A 19,848-nucleotide genomic window follows, 5' to 3' on the forward strand; every position below is an offset into this window, starting at 1 on the left:
GAAGAGCAGAACGGAATCCAGGATGGTCCCAAAGTGATCTCTATCGTTTTTCCTTTCCTATATTCCTAGGTCGTTCTCAGTCTCCCTATATACATGATCCTAGTAGCTCCTCCTGTCCTGTTTAGGTTAGACGACCGAGCAAGCGAGTGAATGAACGAAACAACCAAGGGCCACACGGGGTTAAGGGCAACCGGCCGAAACAGCGAGCTTCAACGAAACACACAGCGACCTCAGCATTGGCGAATCACAATAGAGAGACCACCCTGTTGTTGTGCATTCGCTAACAATGGAGTTCGAGCACCGTCCTGGTAATACTTTGATCCCAACGAAGGGAGCCAGACAGGACCACCGGTCTTTCCCTCCCAATTATAGCCCTCTCCTACGATCGATCCTTTTCCCTATCTACCTTATGCAAACACCAAACTGACAAATTTATAAATTATACATTCATTTAATTGTTTACTTTTAAATAAACATCATCTATGTTCGGTTCAAAATCATCTAACTTTATTTTCATCGTTTCTTCTTTTTTTTCATAAGAAAATTACTCATTTGAATTCATCTAATTATTATTTAAAAAAAAAAAGGATCAATAGTAGTGCGAGAAAGTATTAATAAAAAGTATACTTCTCTTATTAACAATTTGTTCGACTAGCAATAACTCTGATTAGTATAAATATTAATTATTGACTTTTGATTGAACGTAAACGATATGTTAATCAATTTATTATTGCAATTACGTACAAAATTACTTACAATTAGGTTAAGAATATATGCACAATACCACGGATATGTCCTCGCTAATTGAATTCTTGACTAATACTGACGCTTGTGTTGTTAACCTTAAACATATCTTAACACGTGGAAACGACCTTACTTATTTCCACCAACCCAATACATCTATCGATGTATTTGAAAATATCAGAATGTCGTTCAAGTAAAAATATTTCTATACATACATACATACATACATAAATACATACATATATATAAAAGAAAGTTAAAATATTACCTTTTTTTTAAAAAACAAAATATCTGTATCATTTCCAATCGTTTTTATTTGTAAGAACAAAAAAGTGAATGCATTGATATCTCTGACAACAAGGTCACAGAACCATCCTTTCATTCTTTCCCTCGTGATTGTCTCCTTTTTTTGTAGTTGTTACCTTCTTTCTCCTTGGGTACTTTTTTTTTCCTTTTCTCCCTTGACTCATCCCTCACCCGATAGGTCTGTCAAGTCGGTTGATGAGAGCACAAAGGCAGCACGAATTCAACGTTGACGAGACTCGACGATTCGTGCTCCTCCTACTTGATTCTAACCACTCCTCTCCTTCTCTCCTCTACTCAATGTGAATTTCGTCCTTTGACATTTTTTTTTCTTTCTTTGTTATCCTCTTTCTTGCACTTCCAAAACTATCTTTCTAATCGTTTCGATCCCTACAGTAGCTACGATTAAATCAGATATCAAATATTCCGGGACCGCAGTTCGGACTTTTATTCGCTCATCGATCACCGTCACAACCAACTTCCATTCTTCAGATAAGCTCTTAACAGATCGTTCAAAGGATCCTCGTAATTCGTTCCTACCAACGACAAGAGATCGATACAAATCTCGTTCACGTTCTCTACGTGATTTTGTTCGTGAGAAATTGCTATGAATATATGTATATATACACGTGTTGTTAGATTATGATTGGGTGGTATATATCTATTAATCTTATTATAAATCTAAAAATATTACTCTATCCCTGACACCTATGTCTACGTTTAATATTTTATATATTATATGATTATATATAACATTAAAATTCGATCTATATAACAAAATATTAAAAGAAGTAAGAAAATAATCGAATAACATTTCTTGCCGTTTAAAAAAAAGAACTTTCCTCGTGAAAAAGTTAACGATGCTCTGAAAAAGTAACAAAAATGTTTCTTATGCGTTTGTTGTATTATTGATTAAAAAGAAATTAAAACAAAAAGTACTACTCGAAAAATTAATGAGAAATTGTCAGCACTATTAATGACCGAGAGTTTATACAGAAAAAAAAACGCTGGCTGTTTAACGATGAAGAATCACGTTAGAAGTCTGGTACGTTAACGCGTATCTTTATTAATCATGAAACTTGCTAAGCTGAGAAAGCATTGGGAACGTGATGGATCACCTCGTACTTCGAGAAATATGAAATTATTGCATCCCTGCAGATCTTGTCAAAGCCAATGACGACCGAGTGACCTCGAACGGAACCACGACAGCTTGACTAATGTTGTTATACCGACCCCTTGCGATCTAACGAAATGGAATATCGCGACGCGATGAGTCGACTCGAATTTATTTTTCCATTACATTGATGTAGGTATTTATACGTCGATAATACGTCACACCTTGTAAATAAATCATAAATATCATCCTACCAGTTTCATTTCTTATCTTAGAGAAGATCCTTAACGATCCTCCTATTTTATGTTTTTATAATTTTAACGTAATCTTACGATTCTTAATGATCGATTAATTATTTCTGAATATAATTTATATTATAAATTTTATATAAACTATGTAAAATAATACGTTGTTCGTAAAGTAATTAAATTTTCTTCCAACGATAAACAAACGAAGTGAAATATTTTTGCGAATATTTATTTAAATTACTTTATTTTATTTTGTACAATTATTAACAGGATCTTTCAATTCTTTAATAATTTTCTGTACAGAATATAACTTGTAAACAATATATATAAATTAAATATTTAATTATTTTTAAAAATTAAAATCAAGTACTCGATGAAAAATATATTTTCCCCGCCCAATTGTATTATCCATTCAGATAAATTTTGTATATGAATGGTAAATAGATAAGTATATTTAGTGTGTTTGAGAAATGTGTTGTATAAATCAAAGCTGGGCAAGTGACAATGAATGATTGCAAGCTAGGAAGTGCTTACAAGTTGCTTATTACTGAACACAGAACACAATACATTGAACTAAATAGTCCGTTGTCATGCATCAAGACAAAAGCACAGCTGATGCTTGTAGGAAAAGATGAGATAACGTTAAGATGTAATACTAATGGAAAAGACGAAATTATTTAGATTAACCGAAATAAGAAATATTATTTAGAATTGTCTTATTACAAATTAACAATTTTAATATAACTTTTAGTAAATAGCATTTGCGTTGTATATTAAAACAAGCGAAGGCAAGCCAACTTGAACACAAAGATATCTTCTATATTCTCCGAATAGCCCGGAGCTTTCATTGTTTTCCTATCCCGTCGGTGAATGTTAATTTAAGTTATATTCGCGTGAAATACGAGAGAAACTAAGAGATCTCTCAATCATAATGAAATACGAAACGTACCAGGTCGAAAAGTTTAATTAATATTCTACCTACTATTCTCGAAACCTGAACATATTTTAGGAGACACATTTAATACGAATTTTTACTAAAAATTATCGATATTCACGAATTGAATAATAGAGTGAATACGAAGTATAAAAATGTTTTTTAAAAATGAACCTAAAGAAAAGATTTGTTAATAAATTTTGCAGACGAATTAAAATACAACGTCGAAGAAATATGATATGAAATACGATAACGAAATTAAAAAAAGGATAAATGATACGTATTAAACAAAATAAAGTAATTAAATATTCTAACGTACAAATGTTCTCGAATTATTAATTTTAATTGAGATGAAATAATATACCAACATTACCGCTAGAACGTATTAAATTAATTAACAAATTTTAAGAAAAAACATATATATTATATATCTAACTCAACGAAATAAAGTAATTACACGTCCTAATGTACAAAGTTGCCTAATGATTAATTTTAATTGAGATGGAATATACAATACCAAAAATTCCACAAAAATAAATATTACTTGTAATAAAAAAAAAATAAACAAACTAAAACCAAATTTTATTTAACAAAATAAAATAATTATTATATAAATCCTAATGTATAAGATTCCACCAAAATTATTATTTTCATTTTAAAATAAACTCATATTACGTATCCCAAAATACGTAACAATAAAGTATTATCATCACTTTGTTTGATTTTCTTTTATCTGAAAATACAAGTGCAAGCAATTCGAAGTAAAACGTCAATTACGAATCGACGATTCGTGTAATTGCTGGCTTCGTGAGAGAGTTTGTAGATCGCCGTTATCCTTCGGTGATCGTTGTGGGAGGTTTCACCGAATGGTATATCGTAATTCGAGGAGAAACGAGAAAGAAAGAGAAAGAGAGGGAGAGAGTGAACCAGAACGGTTTCGTAATATGACGATACACCACAGGAAACGGAAAGGATACACTTACCTACCTTTCCTCGTAACACGAGAACGACCTTCTACGAAGATTCGCCGATTCGACGAATTTTCTTCCCTAAGAAAATTTGATTTTTTTTTGTCTTCCTCTCCATTGAATTCTTTCCAATTTTGCCGACTTTTCGTTTCTTATTTTTTGAGATCACATGGCATATCGTATTTAACTATCTGCAACGTCGTGCAACTTTTTAACTTATCGATTTCGTAAACGTTACATACCTTTCGTTTATTATATTTTCTTCCACAAAATTAGAAGTCTAATGATTCTTTCTTTTTTGTTTTTATTTTATTTTTTTACAATTAATGCAATCTTTAATGATTCTCTTAATAGAATACTATAATCATATGAATTATATATAATTTATATCTAAATATTTAAAAAAATATTTATTAGAAAAAGACAAATATTCGTTCATCAACGTTGTGCAATTTTGTGGAAATGGCCAATTTTATTTTTTATTTTTAACAACATAATTCATTATCAAAAGATTAATATTAATGTTGGCGAAAAAATAATGTATCTTTTTATTATATTTAATTTGATCTTAATATTTTGAATCTAACATTTTTAAAGGATACTGATTTTTTTGATCTATTATATTTATTACTAATTGTTATATTTATATGTGAAATTGATAAATATCTATTTTTATTTGACTGAAATAGCGTGGAAAAATCACGGAATGATTAAATGTAGGTATTGTTTTACACTTCCTACGAGGGACAAAGAAACCATCGTCATCGTCTGTCGATCATCGTGGGAGGACACGTTTGTGAAGAGTATCGTAATTCGATAAGGGGACATGGGAGAGCGAACAAATTCCTTTGAGCGTAAGAAACGAAAAGGAAGGGAATGTATTCCTACTTATCCTCCCATCTCAACGACAGTTCCAATCGTGAATCACAAAATACAGCAAATTGATACGTTTTCATATAACAGATCACATTTAATCTGGGTCGGTTAACTTATCTCGAATTTCACTTTTAAAAAAAGTCTACTATCCCATTCGATCATATTTTATGTATTCTATATTTTATTATTATTAATTTTAAATAGATGAATGTTTTTTTATAAATTTTGAATTTAAGATATTTAATAAAAAAAAGAAAAGAAATATTGATCCGTTAAATACAATAATACAATCTATAAGAATTAATGTCGAAAATAATTTAAACAACTAGGGTTAATTAATCGTATAATTGAAATAATAATTCGCATAATGAGGAAACGAATGTCTGAAGAAAGTCGATAAGATTGTAAAAAAAAAAAAAGAAAGAGAATAATCGAACTTGAAAACATACAAAATTCAGCTTCCGATTGTAAATGGCATTTCTATCATGTGGAAAATCAATGATTGGTAAGCCGATAGAAAGAGAAAGAGAGAGAGAGAAAGGGAGAGAGAGAAAAAGAGAGAATCTTTGGACTATTAGAGGTAACTTTCATTGGAGAGAAGGTTGACGAACCCTCGTTAAACGACCGATTCATCATTTCTCGAAGAGTCTTTAAGGGCGATTAGGCAGCACGTTGACGAGGAAAAAGGGTCAACGAGCTTCCACGAGACTGAAACGGACGAACCATCTCGTTTCGAGACATTGCCGTTTCGACCCTTCATCGACTGAGTCCAATCCCTTCGCTCTCACCAAGATCCTATTTTTTTCTTTTCCTTTCTTTCATTCTTTTTTCTTTCCTTTTTTGTAATTTTTTTTCTTCACTTTCAAAGAGGATAAAGAGTTAAGGATAAAAGAAGATGAGACACGTGTCGTGATCTTTTTTCTTTTGACGCTAATTTTATATATCTAATATATTTTTCTTAAGAATAATGATCCATCAACTTTGCAAATAATTTATCAATTATGTCAATTGACGATCTATTGCATCGAAATGGAACAAAAATAATTACCAAGTGTATATAAGCAAATAATATGCAATTTTTTTATTTTATATACTTATCCGTTAACTCTTTGCACAAGAGACCTTTTTTGAAATGATATCACACACAATTTAACGTTTCAAACTTTTGTATTTTAACATTTTATATATCTTTATACTTCAAAGAAAGGATTTGTTAAACATGTATTGCTGTTTAGAATGACCTGTTATTTCTGATGATTTTTGGCCAGTTCATCGTCGAAAAATCGAACGAACTTCACTCGATTTGATTCCTTCATCGTATTCCATGCTCATTGAGCTCCGTTTTTTTGAAAATAACATTCCTATTGCCATGCTTGTCGAAATCAAACTATCGTCGAAGACGCATATATAACAATGCATTTAAATGACGTATTTACGATTAAAAATTAATAATTATTTTACACGCATGTATTGTTGAAAGCATTTATGAAACGATATCGTCCAAATAAAACCTAAATAAACATCATTATCTGTAGAATTATTATCGGTGTTAAACCGAGTGGTATCAGGTAATAAAATCTCGAGTGTAAAAAAGGGAGTTAATAAAAGAAACATTAATGACTTGCTTAAGTAAATACTAAATTTAATTAAATTAAAATCAATATATAATATATTGTTTGATTAACGATCGACAAAATATTGGGCTAAAATTTAATTGGCTATCTTTCGATCGAATAATAATAATAATAATAATAATAATTTATTATAATAATTTTAATATAATAATTATATGAAAAAGTATATAACGAAATAAAATCTTATATTTCAATATTCCTGTAAATTCAAAATGGTATGTAGCACCTGTAAGGGTTTGCGTCTCGATGACAGCCACCCCCCTCCCCCCTTCTGTCTCTTCGCTTTCTATTAGCTACCCTTCGAGCTGTTCCACCCTTTCTCGCGATCCTCATCCTTCTTTGCGTCTTCCCGAAGAAGCCTGAGAAGCCACGACATAGCCCGAATCTCCTCCCCCTTTTAGACCGGAATACGTCCCACCCTTTCCCTTATCCGTCCCTCATTGTTCTTCCTCTTTCACCGTGAAGACTGGCACCATCTTAAAGGTGAACACCACTTTCTTATACAGTCACGTTTACGCGAATCCTACTCGAATCACTAAATTTACCTCGAAACTTTTGATCTTTTTAAAAAGATCTGATTTTTGGCAGATACTCAGTTTTCAACTTCATTTCACCTGGTACCACGTTATTCGACAAAAAGGTGTGTGACACTTACTTTCTATTATTTTTAAGAGAATACTATTGTATTGATTTTTGACATTATTTGTATTTAATCATATATTACGGATATTAAAGGGAAGGGATATTAAAAATAAAGTTATATTTTTGATTATTAAACTTACCGATAACTTATGCATATTTGAAAGCAGGGAGTATTGGTTCTAAGTACCTTCCTCTTCGAAATCTAACAACAAACTAACTAATTGTCCTCTATGAAAGTCGGTTAAAACTCATTTATCGACTGTTGTTTATATGACTTTTAGAAGTATAAATTTTATTTTCGTTATACGTATATGAAAGTTCTATAAACAACAATCAATAAAAGAATTTTAATAACGATGAATTTGGAAGAGAAATGTACTATTTCCTTCGATTAATCATCAAAATCATTTCAAATATATCTTACACTCTAATAATACTCTATTAATATTTTAAATAATGTAAAAGATTTGAAAAAATAAATTCCCAGCTAATTAATTCATTTAATTCGCAGCAAAAAAATAAATCATCAGGCTTGTTTTATAATCAATCCTGCAATCAAGAAAAATATATTCCGAAATTTGACCGTTGTCCAATAAGATAGAACAATCGAATCAATAGATTGGAAGAGAAGGATGAAGGAAGAAAAAAGAGAATAAAAAAAAATGAGGAAAAAAGAAAGAAAGAAAGAAAGAAATGGAAAGAAAAGAAAAGAAAAGAAAAGAAAAGGAAAGAAAAGAAAAGGAAAGAAAAGAAAAGAAAAGAAACAAGTACAGCCACGTGGAAATGGAATTCGATGCGATAACGCGTCGAGGGGAACGTAAATTAAAATGTCTCTGCCGTGGGAGCGTATCGGAGGGAGAGAAGGTTTTTGCCCTAATCTTTAGTTCCTTCGTTCCTCCTTCGAGTCCTTCGCACTCCTTTCTCTTCCTTTCGAATAAAATCGATTCTCTTGGGAACGCTTCTCGAATACTTTCTTTGCTTTCGCGAGTTCTTTTACCAAAGCACGAGACCTTGCCAAAAAAACGGGATTCCTGTCTTTGCGACATTTTTTTCTTTTTTTATTTCCCTTTTCCAACAATCGATTCAAATCAAAATACTACTAACCATTTCTTCTATCTATTGTATCTATCTTTTTCTCTTCGAATTTGGCTTCGTGTATTTGTACTCGTTTACGTTTTTCTTTCTAATTGCTTCTATTCACTATTCGCTACTAATTAAATATTTTGTTTAATTACTTTTGTTTTTTCTTTACTAAGTAATTTAAAATATTAATACTAGTTGTTAAATAATATCGATATTTCAAATCATGTCGAATATCAAATATCATTTCATTTATATTTTTAATCTTTAATTAAAAATATATAAATAATTGTAATGAAAATAACCCGCAAAATGACCATATTGTAATTTGTATAATAATATAAACGTACAACTATACTTTTATTAATTACTTAAAACCGATATTATTATCACGTGGATTACCTAAATACCATTTTCCATTATTCCAACAATCTAATCAACAATCTATTTCTATAAAATAATATCAAAAAAAGCTCTCACAATCAGTAATATTTATAAAACTGTTCACAAATATAAAAGTCATTCGAAATCATTCTATTACAATTTTTACAATGATCGACAAAACGCAAGTACATATCATACTTCGGTATTTTATATTTCAACAGAGACCATTCCTGTTCTTCCTCTTTATCTCTGTCTTCTGTTCGTATCATCTATCTCTATCCTTACCACTGTCTCGGGTTATCTTTCTACCTGTTTCTATCTATATCTTTTTCTATTTTTCTTATTCCATTGGGATACCATTATCGTATTTTCCCGAGTAGTAATAGTAGTAGTAGTATGTCTCTTGCCATGTCCACTGTCGTCGTTAATAATTTCGAAAAGGAAAACTCTTTCGGAATAAGAATGTTCCTCAATGGAATAAAATACATATCGTTTTACCTTTAACCATGTCTGCTACTCGTGCTCCTCCCTCCTCCTCCTCCCTCCCCCTTTTCCCCCTTTTAAATATACCACCATCTAAAAGCCAGACGGAAAAGTTGAAATTGATTTTGCAAAACCGCAAGCCGCCTTATGCAAATGAGAGTAGAAGGATAGAAGAGAAAAAGAAGTAGGGGAAGGATGACAGGGGGCAGGGGGAGGAGGGGGAGAGAAAGGAAGGAAGGAAGGAAGAAAGGAAGGAAGGATGGACGAAAGTCGACTCTTCGAACCTTCCAACCTACCTTTAACTCACCCTCGAACCTTTCTCACAAACCTCCAACCCGTTTTCATGGTCTCTTTCGTGAAGAGTACTGAATTATGAGCGTGATTTCCGGTTAGATGGACCTTCCGGCCTGGCACGAGTCCAATGCCCGGCGAAAGTCCACGGATAAATCAGACGCCTTTTTCGATATGAGTACAGTGAGTCTGTGTGTGTATGTGAGAGAGTAAGAGAGAGAGAGAGAGAGAAGCGTTAGTTTATTGCTATGTAAATCATTTCATCTTCGTAACTGTTATCAAAAGATTTCCAACGAACGATGGGATAGATAGATAGGAAAAATTGTTTTTCTACGTCCTTGGAAAAAAGTGAGAGAAAGAGAGAAAATAAAAAGGAAGAAAGAAAGAAAGAAAAAAATAAACAAATCAAATTACATTCGCGTGAGTGTTTCTATCACGGTCGTAGCATCAATCGTTACAGAGATATCATGTACAGACATCATGCGTGCCAAGTACGAGGGGTGCGTTACATGACGTTGTATTAGCATAAAACCCAAGCACGGGCTTTTATGGTACTAAACATAGGGTTGGAAAATATCGATGATAGAAAATTCTGTTGGATTTGTATTCGATATGAGTAATTATAACAATTATAACATTTGCTTTGCTTTTTCTATTTTTTTGTTGTCAAGTATTCTTTATAAGTTCGAATAATTTTTCCGGGGTTTATAATTTGTTTTCTGTTAATTTGAGGTGAACTTTTTGTTTCTTCTTTTGTTTTTTTAATAATTTAAAATAATACTTAATATCGATATTTTATTTTAATTACGTAATACTTATCAATTTTTTTATAACGTCTAATAACAGATATTATTTTCTTTATACGCAAAATTCGAAAAATATTTGAACGTTTATTCGTGTAGATGGATAGGTATTTGAATTATTATAAAAAATAAAATGAATATAATAATTTATCTATAAGGGTTTATATAAATCGAGGTAAATCTGCATAAATAAATGAAAAGAAAAATAATATTTAAAAAACGTATCGCGATGTGTAACGTGACGTATCGTTGTGTCGTGATTACGCATAAATGTAAATCGTAAACAAGATCAATATGAAGGAAAAAGCCTGAGAAATGTTTCGATACTGTGTGTCGGGTAAAAGTACGATAAGGTTGAAAGCGAGTTCGTGTTATGGCGAAGGGTTCTAGGGATGACGTTAACGAGGATCAAAGTTAAACCAATGGAAAGTAGCGGCAAAGAGGATTTCATCAGGAGAGAGAGATGCGAGTAATAAGAATTTAAGTAGTACCAGGTAAATCCGCAAAAGCAATACTCACCTACCTTTTTTTTTTAATATTATTATTATTATTATTTGCTACCTGCTTCGTTAATTTAACTAATTAGCCAATTTTATCAATTCTGAAGCAGCTTACTCATAAATTATATAATTAAAGCTACGCATAAGTACTTGCATGTCTCTTTCCAAGGCTTAAACTTAATATTAAAGCTGCTAATACGCGTGAAAGCTTTTTTTCGAATATTAACAGGAAGAAAACCGAAAGCTTTATTTTTGATCTTTGCCGAGAAAATGAGGAAAAGTTTTTAACGGTAAACAAAGTTTGGCCGAAGGGGGATGTGCCGATCGAAGCATTAATTTTATTTTTATTATTATTTTTATTCTTATTTGTATTTTTATTTGTATTTTTCTTTCACGACCAAGCGGGGTTTCTCGTGCCCAAACGGAAAGGAAAAAAAGTGAGAGAAAGAGAATGTTGAAACGATTTTCGAGGGTAAACGAAGATGAATAGCCGGGAAATTGGCGAAAAGAGGGAAAGAAAGTATCATGCGAGCCAAACACGAGGGTTCGGTTCTCTCTATTGCACGCGTGTATATACGTATATACGCGTGTGTGGTAAATAATTTCAATATTTTTCAATTTGTCTAATATTTCAGTTTCCTTTGTACATTACTGTCCAATTACTTATCTTACATATTATTAATATTTCCCTAATTGTACTCAAAAAAAAAGGAAATATCTTTCATTTCCTTCCGAAAATAATTTCTCAAATCAAATATCTTATTAATCATATATTTAATAATAAATAACCAAACTTAACTCTACGTTCATCATTACAAACGTTTTACCTTTAATAACAAATAATATAAATTCATTGAAATAATACAAAGTGAAAAGTAACGAGAGTTAATTAATTATATATATATTAAATCATAATAATTCCCTTGTCGCCGTTTGAATTATTTATAATGATTCCACGCTCGAATGAATAATCGTTTTAATTAAAAAAGGATGACGCCTGAATCGAGTTAATTGTCGAAGCCAATTCATTCAAACCCAACGCGTAGTGGAGAGAAAGACCCACCCTCCCCCGTACACCATTCTCGTGTCTTTGAGTCCTCCCTCTTTGGAAAATGGCCGTTTGCAATTTAACGGAATCTCTGCATATAGAGTGGGCTCATCGTGGCAGGTCCGTACTTTAAATGACGTCCCGCGAGTCCCCGTACTAATTCTATGGGTCCTTCCAATGGATAGTATATACATACATACATAATACATATATACATATGTACACACATACACACATATATATATGTATGTATATGTATATAAAGTATATAAGCCCAACCCAACATCACCCTTGCCGTCCACATGGAAGGGTGCAAGCCAAGTGCTGGTTACACAGCAGCAGCTGCTTGTTATAATTGTACAAGCCTCACGAACGATAGGAGAAACTAACTTGCATAAAAAGAATATTTCGTCAAGGTATACAAGTTTTTTCTTTTCCTTATTTTTTCTTTTTCATCAAAAATATTATTCTCTCTTTCTCTCTCTATTTTAAACGACAAATCTAAAAACAGTTGTTGCTACGTTAGAATCTACGTTTGGTTATTATCGTTGTTATCGATAATGGCAACAAAGCGAGTAGACAAACAATAGAAAACGAAAGGTGGGATGCACGAAAAGGGGTAAACTACGTGACCTGGCATATGAAAGGGTTCTTCTTGAATTTTAACCCTTTTGGTTAATACCTATGACCGTAATATATACGTGTTATACTACGTGTCGGATATAATAGGGATAATAATTAATTATTATATATATATTTAATTACGAATGTATTCAAATTTATGGTTTTAAAATATTGCATTTATTATAAATTATAATAAAATTAATATAATATATATATATATTATTTGAATTATTTATATGAATATATAATTTTATTTTGTTTTTAATGTAAAAATGATACGAATAGTAGAGAAATACCAATCAGAAAAGAATCGATCCCGACGACGAAGACGACTACGATGACTACAGACGAAGGTCTGTTTCGTGTTAGAAAGCCAAGAGCAAAGTCACTTTCTAACTTTCGGCAGGATATTCGAGACGTAATTCCTGTTGGCGTAGTTTTAAGCTGCCTTAGCCAGAGCTTAAACTTTAAGAAGAGATCGTACTCTATACGTACGTCGGAGATTACGAAAGTACTACTGCGAAATTTGGATTTCCACAAATTTTCCACCAAACATACAATTTATATTTTCTTTTTTCTTATTTTAACATGAATAAATATAGATTTTAATAAAGAAAAAAAAACTATTTAATACGATTACTTTTACACGATTGAAGCGAAATTTTGTTTCAATTATTTCTCCTCTTATTATTAATTCACAGTTGATACAAAATGAGAGAAAATAAATTTATTATTCAAATATCGTCTATGTTTTTAGTACATAAGTCGTTAACTAACATATATTTAAGAAAATGTTCTCCCTAAAAATTATCGACTAATATTTATGCTGAACTGAATGAGTCATTATTATTCGTCAAACAAATTTTGTAATAATGAAAAAGTATGTTTTTTGTTAATGATTTCACGCGCTACTATCGATACTTTTTATAGAATAATGGTTAATATAAAATTACAAAAAAAATTAATTTTCAAAAGTACAATTACAGATTTTTGATCAAACATAAACGACATTATTTAATTCTATTTCAATTTCATTATTCTCAATATGTATGAAAATTTTGTTTGAAATATTTCACAGTATAACCTCTCTCTTTCAATCTCACTCTTCTTATCGCTATTTTATTCACAAGAAAAAAGAAAAAAGATCGAACTTATGTTTTTATTCAAAACTTTCATCTTATCCCTGATCCCTCTCTCATAATTTTATTTTTTTTTAATTCATTTCACTTACGTTACACTTACGTCACACTTTCCGTTAAATCTCGTACGTCGATTTACCCCTCGCTAAAGAAGTTTCACTTCAAAAGGTAAGAGTGAGAGAGTAAAAGAAAGAGAAACAGAGAGAGAGAGAGAGATAGAAACTTTTATATTCACGGACGATGCTCATCCCGGAAACGCTTTTAATGAAGTTTTATCTCGCGTCCATTACGAGTAAATACCTATGCGAAAGGCTGAATTGGGCTGGCCGTTAAAGTCAGAGATGGGGGGAGGGGGACGGTCGATCGTAACGGTAACGTTAACTCCTTAAGTGCTTTCCCGCTTCGACGTGGAGAGAAAAGACAGCAGCAACGGCAGCAGCAGACACAAAAGTTACGCTATCGTGTTCACGAAACCGACGTTAATGTTTCAGGAGAGCCTCGAGGAGCGAGTTCACGAATTGGAACGAGCACTGCAAGCGGAACGGCTCGTCTCTCAACGAGATCGTGCTACGATCACCAAACTTCAACGACAAATTAACAAGGTAAGAACATTTTTTCCTCTTTTCTTCGTGACATTTACTTATACTACTTCTTTCTTTCTTTTTTGTTTTTTTTTTGTTTTTTTTTCCCGTTTTTTTTCCTATAAACTAAACCCTTCCAATGATACGGGCGCATATATGCGCCCAATGAAAACGATCCACATAGACTGAGGACACATATACGCGCTTATCAATTTTTTTTTTCTCTATCTTACCATTCCTTTCCACCGCAAAGATAAAAATAAGTATATCTCGTTGAATAAATGACTTTTATTTTATAAATGAAACATAACGGGGAACAAATGAAAATGGACAATCGACAAATCGATTATGTAAGTAAATAAAAAAACACTTGGCAAATCCGAAACTAATCTGGATTTCCTCAAGAGCAACTTAAACGGCAATGGCATTTGAAAAGGGCAATGATTTCTCTACTTAAGAGAGAGAGAAAGGAGGAAAATTATGTGCGGGGGAGGTCTGTTTCTGACGTCTATCCGGCCCTTTTCCAACGAGAGCCCTCTCTTCCTTCCATTTACCATATCTATATGATATAAAGTATCATGACAAAAACAAGCATTCCCAAGCAGACTAGTAAAGTGTAGGTATTCTACTTCGGCATTAAATTTTCGGTGTTTTTTTTTTCTCTTTTATTATTTTTCTCAGATTCACATAATTTTCATTCCTGATTAATATATTCTTGGCAACGAGTAAAAAAGTAAATACTATTATTTTAATAAAAACAAAGGAACCGTTCTTCTTCTTATCTCACACGAGTCAACAAGGATTTCATTTCTTTTTTCTTTTTATTTTTATTTTTTATTATACCTATAAAATAAAAAAACAAGCTTTACTTTTTTACTTAATAGGTATAATAAATAATACTACCGCTATTACGATTCCCGTTCCTGCATAAATAAATGCAATAATTCTTCTCGGTGAGAAATATTTTCAACTGTAAAAAAAGAAAAAAGAAAAAAGAAAAATATAAAATATGATTCGCAACGATTAATTTTGATCTTTTCTCTACGTATCATAAAAATTGATCAGGATCGATGAATAATTGATAATTATAATGATAAATTAGATACATTTTCAAACGTATTTGTCGCGTTGACTTTAAGTTCATCTCGCATTTAAGGGATGAAACGTCTTTTAGGCGATAGGGTAAGAGAGAAACGATGGATAGACGAAGATGAAGGGGATAGTATAGTAGGGTGGAATAAAATCGTGGGCGCGTTAAGTCGAAAGGAGATACCTATATATATATATATATATTCATATAATGCAAAGGCAGACATTGCGCAGGGTTCGCTTTCAATAAAGATTCGTCTGTAGCCTTGAGCGAGAGGGTGAGAAAAGAACACCGGGAGAAAGAGAGAGAGAAAGGATATCAATTCGTCGCGACGACGACGATTACTATCCTTCGAAGTTTCCTTACAAACGTACCTTTCGCATTTCAAATGAATTCTTACCATCAAACTCTAGTTTCGAAGAACCCAACCGATTTTATTCTAATCAAAACTAAACTTTTGTAATTTTCGAATTGGTTAATAAAAAGAATTCTTTCAGAATTTTTCGTATGAAAAAGAGAAAGATTATTAATTTTCTTCATAATCAAATATATAATTATTATAATATTAAACAATGTTTAATATTATAACATTTTGTAATTAAATATTTTGTTTGTAATTTTTAGTTTGTAATTAAATGTAGTGATCTTTTGTAGTCTAACAAATATTTTCGTAATCCTGGTTGTAGACTTCGTATTATTTTTTGCATTATACATGTGATATTGGCTAAACTAATTTTGAATTATATTTACGAACGTAACGAGTCGAAGAATTTTTTTATTTTGTCTCAAATTTATACGACTGAATTTGGAATTGTGTCAGATTTGCGTTACATTAAACCTTGCTCTATAGTGTTACTTATATATACGTAAAATATTAAATATTTTGTATGTAATTAATTAAAAAAAATAATAAAAAATTGTAATAAAAGAAAATCCTCTGTAGTATTATTTATTTAAATACAAAGCTACCCAAGCAATCACCTATTACTAATATCATTAATTGTCCTAGTCAATAGATTTCTTTTGAACGAATTTAATTATTTCTAATAGAGAAAAACGTATAATAATATTTTCTATAATAATAAATAATAAATTTTGTATAAGAAATATTTGTATTTTTATTTGAAAGATATCTCATCAGAGTTAGGGGAATCTTCTCTACGATGTAGTAATCGTTAGATTGGCTTCTCTTGTATTCTCATTCAACGATAAACACGCTTCGCCGTCTATTAGTCGTACTCGAATTACGGTCAAACAGATACCGCCTCGGGTGGTGCTCATAGTAGTTTCGCGATCAAAGGACGCGTCGATTCGAGCTTTGCCGCGAGTGCAATCTTCACGTACGACTGGAGCTTAAAATTCACCATCACCACCCTTCCCCCTCCTCCCACCGTTCGCACAAATTCTCCTCTCGCGCTTTGAAATCGAATGTCGAACGATGGATACTAACAAGCTTTCTGCAATTAATCTGAAACGATATCGACCGAATAATTTTCTTTATCCCAGGGGGCGGGAGAAACGAAGGACGGAGGATGTTTCTTCAATCAAACTCAATGAAAAACAAAAAATATTTCAACTTCATCATCTAATTTTCTATAAGCTTAAAAATTTATCGTACAACTTTTCAAGTTCCATTCGATTGGAAATCATTTTTCAACTTTGAAGAATATTATTTATCAATTGTGATAACAATAATTGTGACACCTTTTGTCTTCTTATTAGATTTGTAAAATTAAATGGTCGCTTATTGTTGTTACGATTAAAATGACATAGACAAAATTGTATATTACTTCGGTGAATGTTGTGTTTTAAATTTTAAGTGTTTACCTTATCCAACACGAGCCAGTTCTTTTAAACGAGTCCCTAAAGAATAGTCTGATGCTGTCAGGCTGGTCACGTTATTGTTAACCATGTTGAATTAACATTTCAATTATTTCTGACTAAAACTAATTAGGTTTCTCGCTTCTAAGGTATGTTTTAGTTATTTTCTCGCGATGATAAGAATGCTGTGTACTTTACCATTATATAAATCAGTCTATTATTAAACTTTTATTTTTCTAACAGATAACAGAGACAGTGTAAAAATGTATAGAAACAAAAATGTATCAATAATTTTTATAATAATTTATTAAAGTATTAATTTAGTTCGTATATCATTCAAACGAATTCTCTTTCTCGATTTACCTTTTAATTTCGATTCATACCAAAACCTAATAATTATTTATTTCTATTAAATTTATACATACATCAGAAATAAAAAATCAAATGTTTAAGTATATAGAATAATCGTATGCGTTTTTTTTTTTTTTTTTTTTTTTTTTTTAAATTAGCGCATTACTTCTAAGAACGCATCGATTATAAAATAATATTTTTTGAAGGGAAAAAAAGAGAATTAGTTTCGTACGCTCGATGTCACCCTCTCATTTTTCATTAGACACGCGTAGTAAATGATCGATACCAAAAGGGGATCGGAGGGTAAAGGAGGATTGGAACGTCCGCGACGTCTCGGCGCCGTTTGAATCTTACCTTCTTCCCCTATTTCCTTATTTCTCCCTCTAACATTCTGCTCTATCCTTCATCCCCGGCGCCTTTCGAATTTACTTCTTTTCCGACGCACCCAAGCCCTATAAGGATTTTCGATCTAAGTATCCTATCTCGGATTTGCAAGTTCCTATAATAAATACATCGAATCTACCTTTACGAATCGTATTTCTTCTTCTTTCATTTATTCAAACAACAATGCATCAACAAAAATTTCAATAGTATCGATGATAAATAATTTATATAAATTTGCAGATATCAAACCTTCGCTTATAAATATTCCTTAAGGTAAATGAAAATCTATTGTGTAAAACGAAACAAAGTTAAGATTTTTTTGAGATAACAATCTCATTAGTCGTTTTTTTTCTTTTTATAAAATATCTTTCTATAAAAATGATGAATGCATAATTATTGTACAATAAATTCATCAAAATATCGATTCATAATATATAATTAACATTTATTCGTTCGTATATATATGCTGACTATTTGTAACAGAAGGATAAAAATGCATTAGAGTACGACGACTTCATTAAAAGAAAAAAAAAAAAGAAGAAAAAAGAAGAAATAAAATTACATCCAATATATTTTCCCGTGAGTTCCTCAAAAGAATTTCCTTGGGCTTATTCTGGCAGGATAAAAAAGAAAAAAAAAGAAAAAAAGACAGGCAATTTGATGAAACGTCGGATCCGACAGACGAGTGTTCGCGTAGTGCGTTCCTCGAATGGGGGAGGATTTACAGGAGGCAAATGTTAGATACGTCGACGGTGAGTCGCGTAAGCGTAAAAGGTATATAGAGAGGAGGGTTGAAAAAGAAAAGAAAAAAAAAAGAAAAAAAAGCGAAGACGAAGAGAAGAGGAATAGAGGAAGAGGATATCTTTTTGCAAAGTGGCATGTAAATTGCTCGCACGTACGTACATTAGTCATCATCGTTCCTCTCGAAAAAAAACCCCTCACCACGACTTTCTTCGAGACAAGTACCTCTTGCCCTTGGTTCGTTCATTCCTTGCTAAAGCCCCCCTCCTACCCCTACCCGTTTTCACCTCTATCCGAACTTACACCCACCATGCATCCCCCCTCTAACCTCTTCTCTCGTGGACCGTTTGTCTCTTTCAGTTTCTCTTTACCAAAGGTTCTGCCTCCTTGAGGAGGCTTCTCTTCAACTTTCCCTGAAATAAATCCTACAGTTTAAAGGGCTAAGGGTGGGGGGTAGTTGGAGAAAGTGAGATAGGAGAACAGGTGGTAGAAGGAATTGGCTCGCAAGTCGTCGGTTGAGATCCGTAGATGCTTCCTACTGAAATTCTATCCTCCCACCGATCGTATCCAATGTCAGAGAAGCGCGAACAAGAAATTAGGACTCATAGACCTAACCTTCTTAAGTCCTTCCCCCCTTTATCCTCAAGTCTCTTTTGTCTCTTTGCGAATGGTAGACAATTTCTACGTGAATTTTCATTAAGCGTATCTAACGATTTATTAAAGTATTTTTCATATTGAAATACTCCTAGGGTGATTTTAATACGGATAAAGAGAAATAATGGTGTTTCTTTTAATTTTTCTTCCTTTTCTTCTTTTTCTTTGGATAATTTAATTTTTTGAAATATCATATTTTTTATACATGTATTAAAAAAAACAGAAAAGGCTCATGTTAAATCTAAAATAAATGATAAACGCTTATCTTTACGTAATTAAATTCAAATCTAATCTTTTTTTTTTATGAGACTTGATATAAAATAATCAACTTTTTATTATACTAAATTTTCTCTATGAAATAATTAATAATTAATTTAAATATTATATGTTCTTTCTTAAACAATTAAGAAA

At 31.7% G+C, this 19,848-nt stretch overlaps 1 protein-coding gene across 11 annotated transcripts in view; it reads left to right on the top strand.

The window, feature by feature from the left end:
• LOC122519503 overlaps nucleotides 1-19,848 on the top strand; it is a 149,553-nt gene that overhangs the window by 99,225 nt on the left and 30,480 nt on the right. For all 11 annotated transcript variants that reach the window (XM_043638984.1, XM_043638985.1, XM_043638983.1 and 8 more), the window contains one exon: nucleotides 14,307-14,417. In XM_043638984.1, the coding sequence (XP_043494919.1) occupies nucleotides 14,307-14,417 (111 nt within the window). The remainder of the gene's footprint in view (nucleotides 1-14,306; nucleotides 14,418-19,848) is intronic.

This window comes from Polistes fuscatus, unplaced genomic scaffold (genome assembly GCF_010416935.1).
Source record: "Polistes fuscatus isolate 324 unplaced genomic scaffold, CU_Pfus_HIC Scaffold3, whole genome shotgun sequence".
Classification (NCBI taxonomy): domain Eukaryota; kingdom Metazoa; phylum Arthropoda; class Insecta; order Hymenoptera; family Vespidae; genus Polistes; species Polistes fuscatus.